The sequence below is a fragment of the Aythya fuligula genome, chromosome 4 (assembly GCF_009819795.1).
Source record: "Aythya fuligula isolate bAytFul2 chromosome 4, bAytFul2.pri, whole genome shotgun sequence".
Lineage (NCBI taxonomy): Eukaryota > Metazoa > Chordata > Aves > Anseriformes > Anatidae > Aythya > Aythya fuligula.
The window spans coordinates 10,876,864-10,893,874 of NC_045562.1; the positions used below are offsets into that span (position 1 = coordinate 10,876,864).

The window sequence follows — 17,011 nt, forward strand, 5'->3', positions numbered from 1 at the left end:
TAATGAGGGCCCAGTCCAGAGGATGAGATTTAGGAGTAAACCCTCAGGACACTGCAGGTGGATACGGGATCAACAGAACCAGCTGTTAACAAATTTCAGATCCATTCATACTGAATCACAGTTCACAGAATTTCTAGGTTGGAAGAGACCTCAAGATCACCTAGTCCAACCTCTGACCTAACGCTAACAGTCCCCACTAAACCATATCCCTAAGCTCTACATCTAAACGTCTTTTAAAGACTTCCAGGGATGGTGACTCCACCACTTCCCTGGGCAGCCTGTTCCAATGCCTAACAACCCTTTCGGTAAAGAAGTTCTTCCTAACATCCAGCCTAAAACTCCCCTGGCTCAACTTAAGCCCATTCCCCCTCGTCCTGTCACCAGGCACGTGGGAGAACAGACCAACCCCCACCTCACTACAGCCTCCTTTAAGGTATCTGTAGAGAGCAAAATGCTCTGATGCTGGTAAATGCTACTTTGTAGTACAGAAACAAACATTGAGAGACTCATAACAAACATTTAAAGACTCATGACATAAGCAATACAGACAACTTATCAGGCTACAAATTACTGTTCTAATAACACAGAATTTTACCGTTAATCAATGAACTAGCACAGACTGAGAAAAAAATAAAAATAAATAGTGATGTTGAAGTTAATTCTGAAAATTTCAAAGAACTTTAAACAAAAAAAAAAAAAAAAAAAAAAAAAAATTTTTTTTTTTTTTAATTTGAATTTAACCCAATTTCTGACTGATAAATTATTTCTGTCCTGAAACAAGACAAGTTTGAATCTACATATTTCCCTTTTTGAGATCTTCAGGACAATTTTAACAGAAAGTTAACTGTGTGTTAATTTAGTCATAAAAGTGAAATCAAAGGTTCTTAAAACCACTAGATCTGCATTCCGACCTGGAGGTACTCTTCTGGATTTCCATCTGAGCAAATTCAAAAGCTAACCTTGCTCTCACAGATGTTCTAAAAGAAAAGTTCATTTAAGAAAAAAATTGCTTGTTGTGTAATGGATGGCCTTACAGAAGAATCTCAATACTCCATCAGTTCTTCCTAGTCCTACTTGAAATGAAAATGAGCTCTTCCAAAAACCCAACAAACAAAAACAAATATTTCTCAATAAATATTATTTGCTACATAAAGGGTTGCACAGAAATTTTTTAGAATCTATGTATCTTGACAGCAGGGAGATAAAACATCAATTTCACTTCTAGAATTCAGCTGTAGAAAAGTACTAAACCCTTGTGGGACTGCACGCAAAAAGCCTAGTGCTGCCGAGCTTTCACCCCTATTGAAGTTCATATAGTGGTTTAAGTGTAATATAATACCATTATATTTAATGGTATTTTAAAAGAATGGTCTGAATGACATGGTATATTCAACTATACTTTTTTTTTTTTTTTTTTTTTTTTTTTTTACAAAAATTAATAAAAATTTGTGTTAAATAGACTGCAGGGGCATCTCAGATGATCATTTGGAACTCTGTCTTCTAAAGCTTAAAGGGTAATGTACTGTTTTAAACCCCTTTGACACCACGTCGCACATCTCTCCATACTGAGCTAGCTTTATATCTCTCTGGGTACTCATTACAATATATTCTGTATATATACACAAAACACCCTGTCTGTTAAAGTATAAAATTGCACTTTGCTCTTGGTGTTTAACTGTCTCTGCCCCAAGAGGAAATACATATATTTCTTTCTTTGACAGTAAAATTGTAGACTACCAAATTCATAGATATAATGATACAGTTTTGGCAGGGTGAGACTCGTTTGGATGACCATGAAAAGTGAGAGATACAAAAGAGCATAAACTCTTTTTTTCTTTCATTCTCGTTCATCTCCCCTATGCCTGGGTAGACATAATACAGAAGTATATATACAACTATAATATCCCATCATCAAGAGAGTCAGCAATAAAAGGGGTGTCCAATTACTTTTCTCAGAAACAAATTACCTACTATACTTAGGTTTTTGCTAACTCCTCTGTCAAAAGTCACATATTCTGACTTGATAAAACATTTTTTCAGAACAACAGAAACATACTTGCAAGCTGATGCAAGTGCCTAAAGAACACTGAAGACATTTCCTACCTAAGTTTTGCTAGAGCTTAAATGTTTTTTAATGCACTTCTGATTCCTCTGGGTGACAAAAATATTACAGGATTCACAGCACTTGCAGTGAAAGTGGCAGTAATAATCACCTCCAACAGATGATTGTGAACAGAAATGAAAGTTTCTCTAGGATTCAAGCACATATTTTTTTTTTCAAATCTTCCCTAACGGCCATCTATCATTCTGGTTGATTTTGTGATTGTAATTTCATAGCTTCTATCATGTACTTCAGTTACCATAAACCAAAAAAGTTTCACAGAACAAGAAGGATTACTAACCTTCCAAATAATACTATTCTTTCTTCATTTTTACCATGTGAATACTGTTATTTCACTTCAGAATGATTTTTTTTTAATTTTCTACACAAATAAAGGTGGGGGGAGTTGTGCATGTGAGATGGCAGGTGCCATTGTCAGCCTTTTTTTTTTTTTTTTTTTTTTTCCAGGCTGCTGTTAGACGTACAACCTCTTTCTTTTGCTTATGTTTCAAGAAGTCACAGCACTAATCATAGGAAGACACGCAACTTAGGTAACATTAGCCTTTTTGCGCTTCCCTGTTTACAGTTCAGTACACAAATCTTCCTTAAATTAAAGTGCACAATCTGATCTAACAAACAACAAACTAAGCTTCAAACAATCTTTATATGTCAAGTATTACAATAATATACCTGTCTATCAAAGCATGTTATTAAGTAAATGAAACATTCTATTATTCTACAAAATGGATACTTACACTCCTCCCCTCTAGGCATTCCATGACAGGACATGCTGTAAATCAGCAAGGCTCATCAGCACATCAAGTAGCTACACTTTTGTGCATCAGCTAAAGACATAGATCTTATTGACAGATAAATCATGAGAGGAAACGAGAGCTTTCCTTCCTCTTCTCATTTCACATGGAAGTTTTGCACAGAAAAAGGGTATATCAACTCTGATTTCAGTCTCATATATGTTCAGTCTTGCACTGAAAAATTAATAGGTTTTTGCTTTGCCATGGAGAGGATATTTGTTAACTGTAGTTTGAAGAGAAGAATGGAGTTAAAAGTTATAGTACAATGTAGAAACTACAACATTTCATTGAGTGCCTACAGGGTTATGGAATGTTATTATTCTATGTTGTATTTACTCATGTAAGTGTATACAAGTACAAAGACTCTAACACTACAAAACACAAAAAATATTCCAACAATTAATATAACTATGAAAAATAGATGAGAAAATCCTAACAAAATGTAAAATAACTGGGGTGGAAACTTCCTTAATATTCTTCACTTGTGAAGAATATTCACTTCCTTAATATTCTTAGTATTTTTATCAGAAGATTAAAAAAAAAAAAAAAAAAGTTCAGTAATAACAATATATGTGAAAAAAAGCCTTCTTGCTGGATACTACTTAAAATTTTCTGGCTAAGCAAAATGGTCCACATTTTAAGAGCCAAAAAATCAAAAGAAACACACACATGCTACTAACTCTGATTTGACAATTAAAGATTAAATAGTACTAGTGAAGATGTCTCAACAAGCTACTGCAGGATAGAAGGCAAGGCATCATTCTAGTGATTCTGAACTGAAGGGAGATAAAAGCAAACATCTTTGTCCCTTAGGAACTGAATTCCATTTCCATAAATCAAAGAAGATGCAAAAAAATAAATTCCATGGAATGCCAGAAACTGATCTAGTCTTGCTTACTCACAGTGGCTAGTAAGGATCATTTGCATAGCAAGTTCTGTAAGCTGAGTACATCTATGTTTGCAGTGGTCTTAGAAAATAGGCCTATTGACAATATAAAAAATCCCCCATCCTCTTTACAAAACCCTTCCTTCAAAATCTATAGCTCTGCTTTTGCAAGTAGTATAATAAATATGCATCTCAGCTGAGCAACAATGAGCTCTCCCACTGCTTTAGATCATCCTTTAATTGCACCATTTTTTATTTTTCCAGCCTATTAACCTGAACTCCTCCAGATAAACAGCAAATATGCTGATACAAGTTCACAACACAACAGTATATTTATTCCTTCTCATCACCATCAGGATTAGTACAATACATACACTTGTTCTTTCCAAAACTGTAATGAGACAGAACACTGTTGCACAACTAGCAATGTTTGGTGAAACACTCATTTGTAAGCTGGAGCACAAATAACACAGTGAGAAAGTCTGGCCATAGTCAGTGAATTCTGATAAATAATACAGCCTGCTAACTCTATTACTCTTCTGGTAAATCATGAGAGCTCCCTTTGAGAAAAACAATATAATCTGTAAGTCAAATTGGGAAACGTAAGACAAATGTCATGCATTATTGCCAGAAAACTCCGAAATATGTTAAGTACATTTCAAACATATTGAATAATTCATAAACAATAGCTCCAGAAAAAAAAAAAAAAATCACTTTATATTCTGTGCTGAACAAAGACTGGTAAGCACCAGTTTATTGCTTTTTATTGTATTAGGTATCCAAAGCAACCCAATGAGAAAATACTCATAATTTAATATCCCAGGGGAAAATAAATAAATAAATAAAATAAATGTATAATGTATGAGATTAAGTCAATTTAGTATTAACCAGTAACTTATTTTCTTTTCCTTGTGATTTAAAAGTAGTATGTGGTTAAAAGCTAGTAAGATCTTTGTCTTTAATTTGATTTTCTGATGATGACCATATATTACCTTATTTTCTTCTAAATCAAGGTATAAAGGAGTATAACAGCTCATCTAGTTAAATGATCAAAGAAACTAAAATATGAAAGGAGATTACTTAAGTAATATATTTTAAAAAATAATTTATCAATGAAAGTACAATTTGTAAGCTAACTTTCTGGTATGAGTCTAGTCAGGTTTTTGTGTATAGTCTTGTAATATGCTTCCTTCCTGAAGGGTGATGAATCATGGAATGGCTCGGGTTGGAGGGGACCCCAAAGATAATCTAATTCCAACCCCCTTGTCATAGGCAGGGATGCCACCCACTAGATCAGGTTGGCCAAGACCCCATCCAGCCTGGCCTTGAACACCTTCAGGGATGGGGCATCCAAAGCATTTGGATAGTCTGTCACACCAAAACTCCAGTTTAAATGCTTTGCCACAGAATCCATCCCCTTCTGGGACAGTGCCAAAGGCACTGCAGCTGAACATTGGCCAGAATACTGAGCTTGAAAATAGTAGAACCAGAAACTGGAAACAGGCATCAAGTCCACCTTCTCAAACTGTGGATGAAATATGCACGGGACAACAAAATAATTGTACATTGTGCATTGTTTTTTATAGAAAGGAAGAGGGAACAATATTTCAAAAGACAAAGGAAGATGAAGGAAATCAAAATAGCAGAAACAAGACCTAAAATTGCAAATGTAGAACACAAACGTAGAAGAGCTGGATGGAAGAAAGAGACTTGGAACTACATCCAAAGCCTACCTCTTTCTGACACAAAAACTGTCAGATTTCTACTGTGCACAAGAAAATCACATTTTATATAAAATGTGCTAAAAATATAGCACCAATTCCAGGACATATGTAAAACCAGCATCCTTTTCTTCCATCCTAGCAAAAATAACACAGGACATCTAAGGTGTTGATTAGCTGCTCAAATCCAGTCAATCAACAATACTTTATTCCATTCACTCACTTCTGCCAAGCATTGGAAAACGTCATGGGAAAATTTCATCTCTTGCCTGCTATCCTTCCTGGTCTCTAAATCAAATCAACCTTAAGCAGCCAGGAAAAGAACAGTTTTGCTATCCAAAAACTGGAAGAAAGAACATAAATTTTTTCCTAATTTCATAGTTAACACTTCACATGGATCAAACAGGTAAGCAGCAGTAATATCCTTCTGTGAAAGTTACAGTAAAACTCCACATACATATTACAGCTCTAATGCCGCTTAAAATCATTGCAGAACTTAAAGAAACCAGAGCACTTGAAGAGGGGTGTTCATTTATGGACATAAAATTATGTAACGGACATTTATATGTCCATTAAAATACGTTAAGTCTTAAAATGCATGAATATACTGTGAGTGAAGGAAAAAATATTCAGCTAATTTATAGAAAAATTGAGGAGGAAAACAGCACAGTTCTCTTACAGCACTTCACTAGAACTTTAACAAAGTAATATTTTTGCTGTTAAAAAACAGCATTCTTCATTTGTGATGTTTGCTATACCAATTTGTATGCTCAGACATTTCCATGAATCACGCCCAGCATGGCAAGAAAAACTGGACAAGACACTAATTTATAACTGAAGAAGAAACAAACCCGTTTCTTATATTAGGTCTCTAGTGAATTGCACAGACAGACACCCTACATCTTCAAAAGCAAAAATATTTCCTCAGACAGAAAATTAGTTACTGAAAGAAACGGCAGTACCAGCTGATTCATTAAGCATTTCTGTGCAACACGGAGAATAAAGCATGTATTAATCTGAAACTCATCCACATCAGATGGCTGCAGTAAGAACATGTCACACAGATGCCTTTAGCAACATACAGAAGCTGTTAACATACAAATTTAACTGCTTATCTTAAGCAAAACAAGCTTTCCAGCATACATGTATTTGTTTTTAAGCAACATTACTTCTCTTTTCACTCCTATATATAAAAATAACTTAATAGCATGTCAATGGATGATACCAACAGAAAACTATCTTGTAAACATTCATGTAACTCGAATAAGTAATGCTTTGAGAATGTATCTAATATCAGGAATATATGGCTATTTCAAGCAACAGGAAATTTCTGTGGTTTTAGTACCCTTGGCGTCAAAATATTAGTTATTCTGGAGTGGAAAGTAACTACCAAGAAACATACTGAGTAATAGAGACAGTATGTGTGTGCTGTACATTTTGATTAAGTGACCAAAACTATACAAAAATGACACTGGTGCTTTGCTGCCTTCCTCATATCTTTCATTTCTAGTATTTACAATGCTATATTGATTTAGCTTTATTTCAATTACCCACTAAGTATTGGTACAAATCCTGTTTTGCAGGACCAAAACTCCCTTTGCAAATCTTAGGTGAGGAATGTTCCAGTCAGCTCCCCGTGCTCAGCCTGCAGAGCTTGGAGGACACCAGATAACACTCTAGTTCAATTGTGACATAGTTGTAGAATAAGACAAGCACAAAGTAACATGTTGCTACATAGGAAATATAATCTAATATTCACCATTCATTCAAGGTGAAATTTGAATCTCTAAAAATACGTTAGTTAAAAGCATAACATATTCCTCTTAGGCATACATAAAGATGATGGATTGCAACATATAAAGCATCACATCTCCAAGAAGCTGCCATTTCTGTTTGTCCTAAAATTAACCAGTAGCTATGTATTGCAATATATCTTGATATTTTCTTGATAGCTGGTTCATGTAAATTGGTAAAAAAAAAAAAAAAAAAAAAAAAAAAAAGGAAGTGAAACAGAGACCTACTTTGTTACTTTGTCCTATACAAACCCAAAACTGAAGATCTCAGCGATCTCAGAGTAAAGTCAGGTCATATTTGCCTGCTTTTACTAAAAGGCCCATCAGTAAAATGCTGCATGTTTCAACGCTGGCAGTCTACAAGGGATGCTGTGTCAAAGATAAGCATATGTGGTGCATTATTATTAAAGGAACAAAAAGCTTTGTGTCTCAAGGGAGACTTAGGACAACTTTTTGTATTTCGGATTTGCTCATTTCTACAATATCCTTTTTATGACTTCAGGAGCAGCATTTCAGCAATATCTGGAAGACACTAGTCTACATAAACGACATAATCATTTATTTATGCCAAACACCACAATATGACAATTGTTAGTGATAAGGATTTAAACTAACATGCGGAATTGCCTTCTCAAGTGTCAAGGAATATTAAAGATCATATCTTACTGGAAGCTTCTCATCAAAGGGACTGCCACAGACAAAGAATTGGAGGCTAATCCCCATTGTGTGTCATAGGATATTGCCACTTTCACACTCTGCGTCTGCCTTGTACAACTGATTCAGAGAGTAATTACAGCAGAGATAAGTCTTTTCCGGAATATACACAATTAATTCTCTTGTAAAAAGGGGGAAAGAAGCCTGACACTTCAATAACGTTTAAATACATCTAATCTCTTCCTGTTCTGCTCCTAGTATTTCCTAAATATGAGGAAGAAAGAAGATTTGAAAGTACTTTACAACTGTCTGTTCTTATGTAAATCACCCATGGATGTGTAATATCCCATCAGAAAACAGCCAACATGAAATAATACTACAAACCAGTAGAACATAAAGTGAGTGGGTAACCAGTACAAAGATGAACCTAGAATGCCACTTTTTTTTAATACGTAAGGACAATTATTCTTTTCAAATAAGGTTATCTTGCTTCTTTAAAATTTGAGGAGTATATTTTTAAGTTTATAAAATAGATTGAACTAATCAAAATTTCTCCATTTTGCCAACAATTCCAAAAATTGTATTCACCATGAGTTCATTTTTTTTTTTTTTTTGCAAATTGATTTCCATTAATTTTGCCAAATCTCATTCTCAGCCTGTCAAAACAAGTTGTGATTCCAGTACTGCACATTCCAATGCATCTATATTGGCAGAACTATATTCTGAAGTGATTTTTACACTTAAACACAGTGTCCTTCAAAAACCATTTGTCAAGAGTATTCAAGTGCATCTCAGGCTTTCTGTAACACTTCAAACTTGGATAAGTCATATTTAGGATCCTTCAAAACCACAGCAACTGACTAATTGCCCATTATTGAAATCAGACCACAGAAAAGAACTAAGTTTGCCATCATTCTGCACTTCAGGATTATACAAGTTATATTTAGGAAAAGCAAAACAAATCAACAACAAAAATAATAATAATAATAATAATAAAAAACAACACACAAACACAAAGACAGAACAAAACAAACAACATCTATGATTCTATGATTCAAAAAAACACACACATGGCTTAACATAGATTTTAGACATGAAGACTGAACTTGTTTACAATTTACAAAGATAAAAGAAAAAAATACATGTTTTGTTTTGGTGATTCTACAGTACATGGAACTAAAGCATTAATCTCTACAGTTTAAGGTAAAGCTCAATTAGCTATCACTGTGCCTAGCTAGTCCATAAATGTAAAAAACTCCTTTTTACATTTGATAAGGAGCCACAAAAAAACAAGCATTTGATAAAGAGGCAACTCCACAGCAGAAAACTACCTCCAACTGCTGAGCTATAAAAAAGATTCATTACCTGACTTGACTTTGCCTCTTGCTCTACTCAGAATTCACACAAACTGCCCCACTACATTTTTTATTTCAATGGGACAACATGCATGACTCAAGTTACACAAGGACATTAAGGGTGAAAGGATAATGATGTTAGCAGTCATTTTTCAGTGTTAATGTTTCTGTACCAATGACAACGGTAAAATAAATATTACTGTAGGCAGCACTCAGTTATTTTTGTCACTATACCATGAAAATATTTTCTATTTGAAGTAGTTCTAAGTTATCAAACCAAACCAGGAAGAAAGATTTATTTTTTAAAAAAATATATATAGAGAGATGCATATTCAATGTAGAGATGAATGGGAAACAGCTGATGTTTCACACATTTTCCTGTGCCCAATGGAAACAGAGACTTCCATTTGGTTTGTATATTTTAGGTAAAAGGAAAAAAAAGAAAGTGCAAGTAAATAACTCCTTGTCATGAACCTACACGATGAACTCAATTTCTTTGATCTTCTGGATAAGAGGTCATTTTCACCAATGAGTACAGCACTGAGAGAAAGCCAAAGCTCTGAACCCAAATTTTAAGTTCACCATCTTCTAGGAGCTTTAGAGCAGTTTTGGGTGCCAGACATGTTGGAGGCCACTCTCCTCCAGCTCCTGAAGCAAGTATTTTTAAGGACATAATATGAGAACAGAGGAAGCAATTCCACTGCTCTGCCTACATATATTTATTTCATCAAAGACAGAAAGACACTTTTGGTTAATAAGAGCTACAGTGCAAAATTATCCTTAAAAGAAAACAAAGCATTTGAAGAACTATGACTTATCTACTATAGCAGGTTGTTGTTTTTACAACTTTTAAATTTCCATATTCAGAATGACAGTGTTCTGAACTCTAAATACAAGGATAAAAATGATAGTTAACCACCAGTTGCCATGCCAGAAACATACTGTAGACAAATGAAAATGTACAATTTTATCAGCCAATAATTTCCATTCTATTTTTTGTCTAGACATACTAATACTGACCATTTTACAAACATATAAATCACTGTGGGATTTACAGAACATTAAAGCATCTTTTGGCAAATTTTATATAAGCAAAGAAAATATTTTTATCAGAATTTTATAGCAAAAAGAATTTATAGCTGCTTCAGGCACCTCAGAAACAAGGAGCAAACTGCAGAAGGCTCCTCTTGGGAAAGCAGAGAAATGCAAATAGGGGATTGTGACAACCATATGATGCCCAAAGTGGGTTATTGAGCCTTGCAGGTGTGCCACAGGGTGGAAGGTGAATCTGGGATGAGCAGCTGGGGCTTACCCTACCCAGCCCCACAAAAAGCCCCAAAGCAAACTGAAGTCCTCTGCTGCTTTTCAGAGGACTTCAAGATGCATTCTTAGCCTCATACAGGCTTGCTTAGGAAATGGTTTAGCAGGTAGTAGTGTGATGGTTGGACCAGATGATCTTGAAGGTCTTTTCCAACCTTTATGATTCTATGATCAGGGACACACTTGGCGATAACTATAAGTACAGACTTTTTGGACAGTGAGACTTTTTGGATGCTTAAAATCAAAACTATGTTGGAAAGAGCTGCTCCGGAACCGCTTAACATTAAAGAAGCCTAAGCTGACTGGGTGCCTCCCCTGTTTGATTGCTGAAGTCCTTCAACAAGTAAGTAGACTTTAGTGTAGTGATTCCACAGATGCTGACAAAGCAATAGTCACTTTGATCCAGAAGATTGCCAAAAATGTTAAGTTTTGGCACAAGTTCTAAGTGTGTTTTTAGTGAGCTTTTATACTAGTCTGTCATTTAAATTCTAGCTGCTCTAGAAAATTCTGGCAGCTCTTACAACTGGTAAGAGGGGACAAAAAAAACCCACACGCCTTCACAAATAAAACCCCCAACCTTTTGCAGATACATAGGATTGCAGGAGAAATTGAAAATAAATAAATAAATACACAGACGGCCAAAGCCAAGATGCTGACTCCATGATTATGCATCTGACACAAAAAAATTCCTTTCTCCCTCCAATTCTCTGGACATCTCTTACACTGTTTTATTTTATTTCATCTTAAAGTAGAGTATAAACCTTAAATGTAGCTTTATCTCCCAATCATGCTTTATTTAATAGCAGTAAATGAGATATGTTGAATCCTTTCAAAATTACATTTCAAATCACTAAATGTGGTCTCAAGACTCTCACTTGTACTCTCCATTTTTTTGTTTTATTTTTTAAACCCTAAAGTGTCAAAACTGAAGTCTGTTAAACACAGATTAAATACATCATAATCACTTTTACTCAAGGAAATCCTTATTTCATGACCCTAGGCAGACAAACTTTTCTGTCTCTTATGCCTTCAGAAGAACTGAAATCCCTATGGACCTTTTTTCCACAACTGGCAATATACACAGGTGAACTTTGACAACAGATACAGCAACAGGTAACTACAGCTCACTGTATCAACATGGGATAATTTAAAACTGACAAAGTTGTTGACCAGTTAATAGCATATGTTTTGAGCTAGGCTGATATAAAATTAATGCTCCAAGACTGTGCAGAAGCTTGATGTTTCCAATGTCTCATTTTGTCATTTAATTTTAGATAATTGCATAATACATCATTTTTTAATGTAGCCAAATATGAAACAAAGAGTATTGATGACCTGTATTTATTTTGCAGATGTTACTATAACAAAGGAATCTTTCATTCTTTAGCAGCATTATATTACTCAATGCTAAACTTAGTTGTTTGTGCTGATGTAAAAACATATTACTTTTTGTTAGTATTTAAAAGATGCAGTGCAACTTTGCCACAGTCACAGGGCTAGAATTTCTGACCTCTTGTTTGAGCCTGACATTGTGTAGTGGGTTTACGTGGCAAGGTTTTGGTAGCAGAGGGCCATAGGGGCAGCTTCTGTTTTACCTCACTCAGCCACTTAAGGCTGTTCTGCCTCATCTTAAAGTGTTAGTACTCGAAGTGTTAGTACTTAAAGTGTTAGTACTTGGTAGCTCGTATAAGATCAGCAAGCATAAGAATTCATTATTTTATTTAAATTAAAAATACATCTACTTAAGCTGGAAAAAAAAAAAAATCTACCGGACAGTCTTGTAGACATGAAACAGCTCATTATTCCGTTAGTATTCATAATTTACCAGGAAATGTGCTAGACCCTTCAAGATTTCTGGCATATGCATACAGTACTGTGCTACTTCTCTGCCACTAATACTCTAAGACAACTTTAATACTATGATACTGTAAGACAACTGTCAATATAATCTTTTAAAAGAAACTTCTACTAGCGGTGCATCTAGATAGTAGCCAATTCAGAGGCTGTCAAGTCCCTAAAACCATTCAGTCAGTGCTCTCACAGTGTTAATCTGAATAGTTAACATAGCCTTAAGCTAGTTATTTTGCAGCTGGTGTGAAATTGTATTTCTTTTGTTTCTGGTCTTGAATAACATTATCAGACAAATGAACTTAAAAAAATAAAATAATAATAATAGTTCTCCCACTTACCAACTCTTCACGAAGTTGGGCTATGAGTTCGTCTCTCTCCTTCAGCTGCAACTTCAGCACCGAACATTCATCTTTAATTCCATCCTACAAAAAATATTAAAAGAGATGTTATAATAGGTTTAATGCTTTTACTTGGTCTTGACAAGAAAAGGCTGAGATGATTCACATAGTGTGAGATGATTACATTCAAGTAATGAAACTCAATTCTCCTTTGTCATCTGTTGTATTTTCAATAACACATTCTAAAGTTGTAGCATAAACAAATTAATGCATCCAAAGACATTACACAAAAATGTGAATAGTTCCCTGCACAGAAGTCCATTTCATTATTTTCTGATTATTCGAAGCCCTTTTTATTGAAGATCCCATCAGGTCATTCCCTTTCAGTTAAGGAATATCTACAAAATGTCATAATTTTTCTCATACAAAAAAACATTAGAGAAGTATCATTTCTGAAGCATTATTGTGGAGTTTATGATCTTGAAGAGGGCAAAAAAGAAATTAAAGAAGACATGCACAGGAAAAGTAAAGCTCCCTTCTCATGCATACCTCTTTTTTTCCCCCACATCATTCAAAACAACAGCAATTCTGATATTAGATGAGCAGAGAAAAAAAAACATTTTCCACTTAGTACTTAGTGATATAACCACTGACAACACCTCAATTTGATGTGCATGAAAATGAACCTAGTAGCTAAACTGTAGCCAAATCCAGATCCATGAGGCAGTCTGCAAACAATTCCATTGCAGTCTGCAGTTTTTGCAGCTTGCAAAAAATCTCCAGGCAATTTTGAGAATTCATGCAAATCTAAACACCTTTGGAGAAGAAATGTCTATCACATTTTTGTGTGTTGTTCTAGTAAACACCCAAGAGGAGAAACCCAAATTAAATTTCTGAAGTGTTGAAGACTAAAAACCCAACAAACTAACCAGTCCAAAAAAATACATATATATCATAATAATTGGTCTTACAACTATAAATGGAGAACTGCATCCTTATACCTTTCTAGTTCAAAGACTTATTTAAAACATTTATGAAATTTGCTGGTTTCTATTATTTTTGCCAAATCAAAACAAAACAAAAGCAAGCCATAAGCCAAAGAAAACTTCTGGGAACTAACATATGCGTGTGTATATATATACAAACATACATGTATGTATACATACATAAATATATATATACACACACACACCACAGTTCTGTCCTTAGTTTAAGAGTACTCCAGTTTAAATGCATAACATTGTCAAGAGCACACAGTAAACATAAAAATGGTAACAAAAGAGTTGTCTCAGTAGTTCTCAATAAAGAGCAGGCTTAATGGGGAAAAATATATACAGGTATATATATTTTTATATATATGTGGCATGGCATGTCTGGCTGGTGATCCCTGTGTCAAGTGAGGTTGGGAAATTCTAACATATATTGCTTCTTTACAACTGAAGGGCAAATATATATTGATTTAAAAAACACCACTTAACCCTGCTTTGTACCCAGATTCCTGACCACAAACATCTTAACTGCAGAATCATTGTCAACAAAACAGATATTTCATCTGCCACCCAAGCATCTCAGAAAAGAATTCCTTGCAATTTGCTGTACATCAATTTGCATATGTATGCAAGTTACCCAGAACTGGCTAATAAAAGGCAAGCGCTAGCAATTCCCAGATTTTTATGTCACTGTTTAGTAAAATAAGTACTAATAAACAATCCACACCACACAGGGTTTGCAAGAAGCTAAGAGCTCTTTCTTATTGAACAGAGTGTAGAATCAGGATTTTGTAATCCTATTTGGCTGCACAGTATTTTTGTATGCATCATTCGTTCTCAAAATGTAAGACAAAAGAGAAGAAAAATGCTGCTTGGTGCTTCTATGTATCTATTATATTTTGAAGACATTCCTACTATAATACCAACTGACAACAGGAATACAAGAAACACAGTATCATCCAGGAATAAAAGAGAAAAAAAGTAGAGCAGATTGCAGAAAGGCTTGGGTAATTTCAGTATCCCATATATCTGTCTGAATGTATTAGTAACAGAAGAACAAAACGCAATGGAACCAACTATCTGTTGCCAAGACTACAGTTCTTCCAGAAAGCAACTTCTGAGAGCTAGAAAAGAAGAGAAGGCTCCACAATCCCATTCTGTATAAGGACCATAAAATATTTCAATGAAGGATTGTATGGAGGATACCAACAAAATAACATATATTTGCAACATTTGGCGGCATGAAAAGCTGGTAGAATGCTGCATTATTTATTAGTCTAGAGGGCAAGCAGCAATGCATATCAAATTGTGTGAATTTGGAAACAGATTACCTTTACTCTCTGGTAATATTTCATTATCCACTGTGAAACTGTAGTACATCACAAGGCAGTCAAGGAAAGGCCAACACATTTGTTGAGGAAAGCTTCTCAAAGTGAATGAGGAATAAAAGACACACTCCAATAGGAATTTATTGTAAAAATTAAACTACCTAAGAACCAGAGTACCCTTCTAAAGAACTGTCACAAAAGCAGACATTACAGAGGAATGGACTTGGAAAGGATCATCTGTTGTTAGCAGAGAGTGCAACCACTGCATTATCAGTCTATGCCGTAGTTATGGAGTCAAAAGAAATATCTCCCCCAATACAGTAGAGTATTAAAATATATGTATATATAAAATATATATAAAAATGAGTACTGTAGGACTATATCATTCAGACTTTATTCAGACATACAAGATGTCTGAATAAAGATGTCCATGTATTCCTATGTTTAGAAAAATAATCTTGCCTATAATGCTGGTTATTATAATGCTAATTATGATAATGTATGCAAAATATTTCTCACCTCATAGCATCCCTTATAGTATTTATAGAGCCTAAGAGAATAACAAATTTACATATAAGTATACCTTAGTTCAAGTGCCAACCAGAATCAATTAAGAGATCAAACATTTAAAATTCTGCTAAGTAACAGTTACCATTTCTTAGCATTTACTATATCAACATCCCTGGACACTGTAGTTTCTTACCTTTCTGCAAAAAGATTTTAGAACTGTATATTTTATCAAGAATTCCAGACCAATGAGAATGTGGATGACACGAAAATATTAGTTACCATTTCAAATCATTTCATCATATATTCCATGCATGTGTTCATAAACCGTCTCACTACATTTTAGGCTTTTGAGGATATTTTATTGAGTTTAATAAATTATGTACTACATATTAAAAACAGTATTACATACTATAATCTTATTCTCTTTACTTTTATAAATTTTCTTTATACTATTTTGAGAAAAAAAATAAAATAAAATAAATAAAAAAAAAAGGATAAGATATCTGCTCTCCCATATAGTAAGCATGTTCATAACAGAGACTTTTCCAAAACTGCAAATACGTGATAAAAAGCGAAGTCAATTAACAGCTGGTTCTGAAAAAGTACTGTTAGACTGTAGGGGACACAGCATGCTCTGTAAATGAAGTGCTTTGTCTTCAAACTATTTTCTTTTGTTAAATTAAGGTAATCAAAGAAAAAAAAAAAAGTTTTTAGTCTAAATTTCAGCTCTCAGCTTCTCAGCTCTTACAGAACTGGCTTCCAAGTATACTTCACACACACACACACACACACAAAAGCAAAATCTTCTCAGAAGAGCATCAGTCGTATTTTTTGATTACATTCTCTGATACTGTTAAAAAAAATAAAAAATCCAGGATTTAGTTTATATTCAGTATGGATCTACTGTTGTAATTGTATGTGATTATGGTCAGGATGCTCTTCAAATCACCATCTTTTTACCTCTTCAGATTATCAGCCTTTCACTTATTTTCAGTCTTACTTTATGACAGCAATTGGTATGTCTCAGTGCTAGCATTCTCCTATTTTAGTTTAATTCTGTCCATCTGGAAAACTGCTAAACATAATAGCAAACTTGTTTCTCATCAGATCAGGTCACAGGATGACAAACTGTACTGCACGTGTGAAGACAGCTGCAGTAGGTTATACATAAGTGCCAGAAAGCAAAATAATTTCCATTTTGAAAACTTTATACCTCTTCATTCTTAGGAGCCAATGGGCATATTGTACTTGTGGAAATCACAAAGTGCTATAAACAGAACTAAACAAGTATTATGGAAGATAAATGTAATGCAATCTGACTTCGATATAAAATGAATATGCTGCCAAAATAGC

The 17,011-nt window shown here is 34.4% G+C and overlaps 1 protein-coding gene across 1 annotated transcript in view; it reads right to left on the bottom strand.

The window, feature by feature from the left end:
- Positions 1-17,011, bottom strand: part of CCSER1 (coiled-coil serine rich protein 1) — a 648,644-nt gene that overhangs the window by 258,214 nt on the left and 373,419 nt on the right. The window contains exon 8 of the mRNA XM_032187512.1: positions 12,832-12,915. Within this exon, the coding sequence (XP_032043403.1) occupies positions 12,832-12,915 (84 nt within the window). The remainder of the gene's footprint in view (positions 1-12,831; positions 12,916-17,011) is intronic.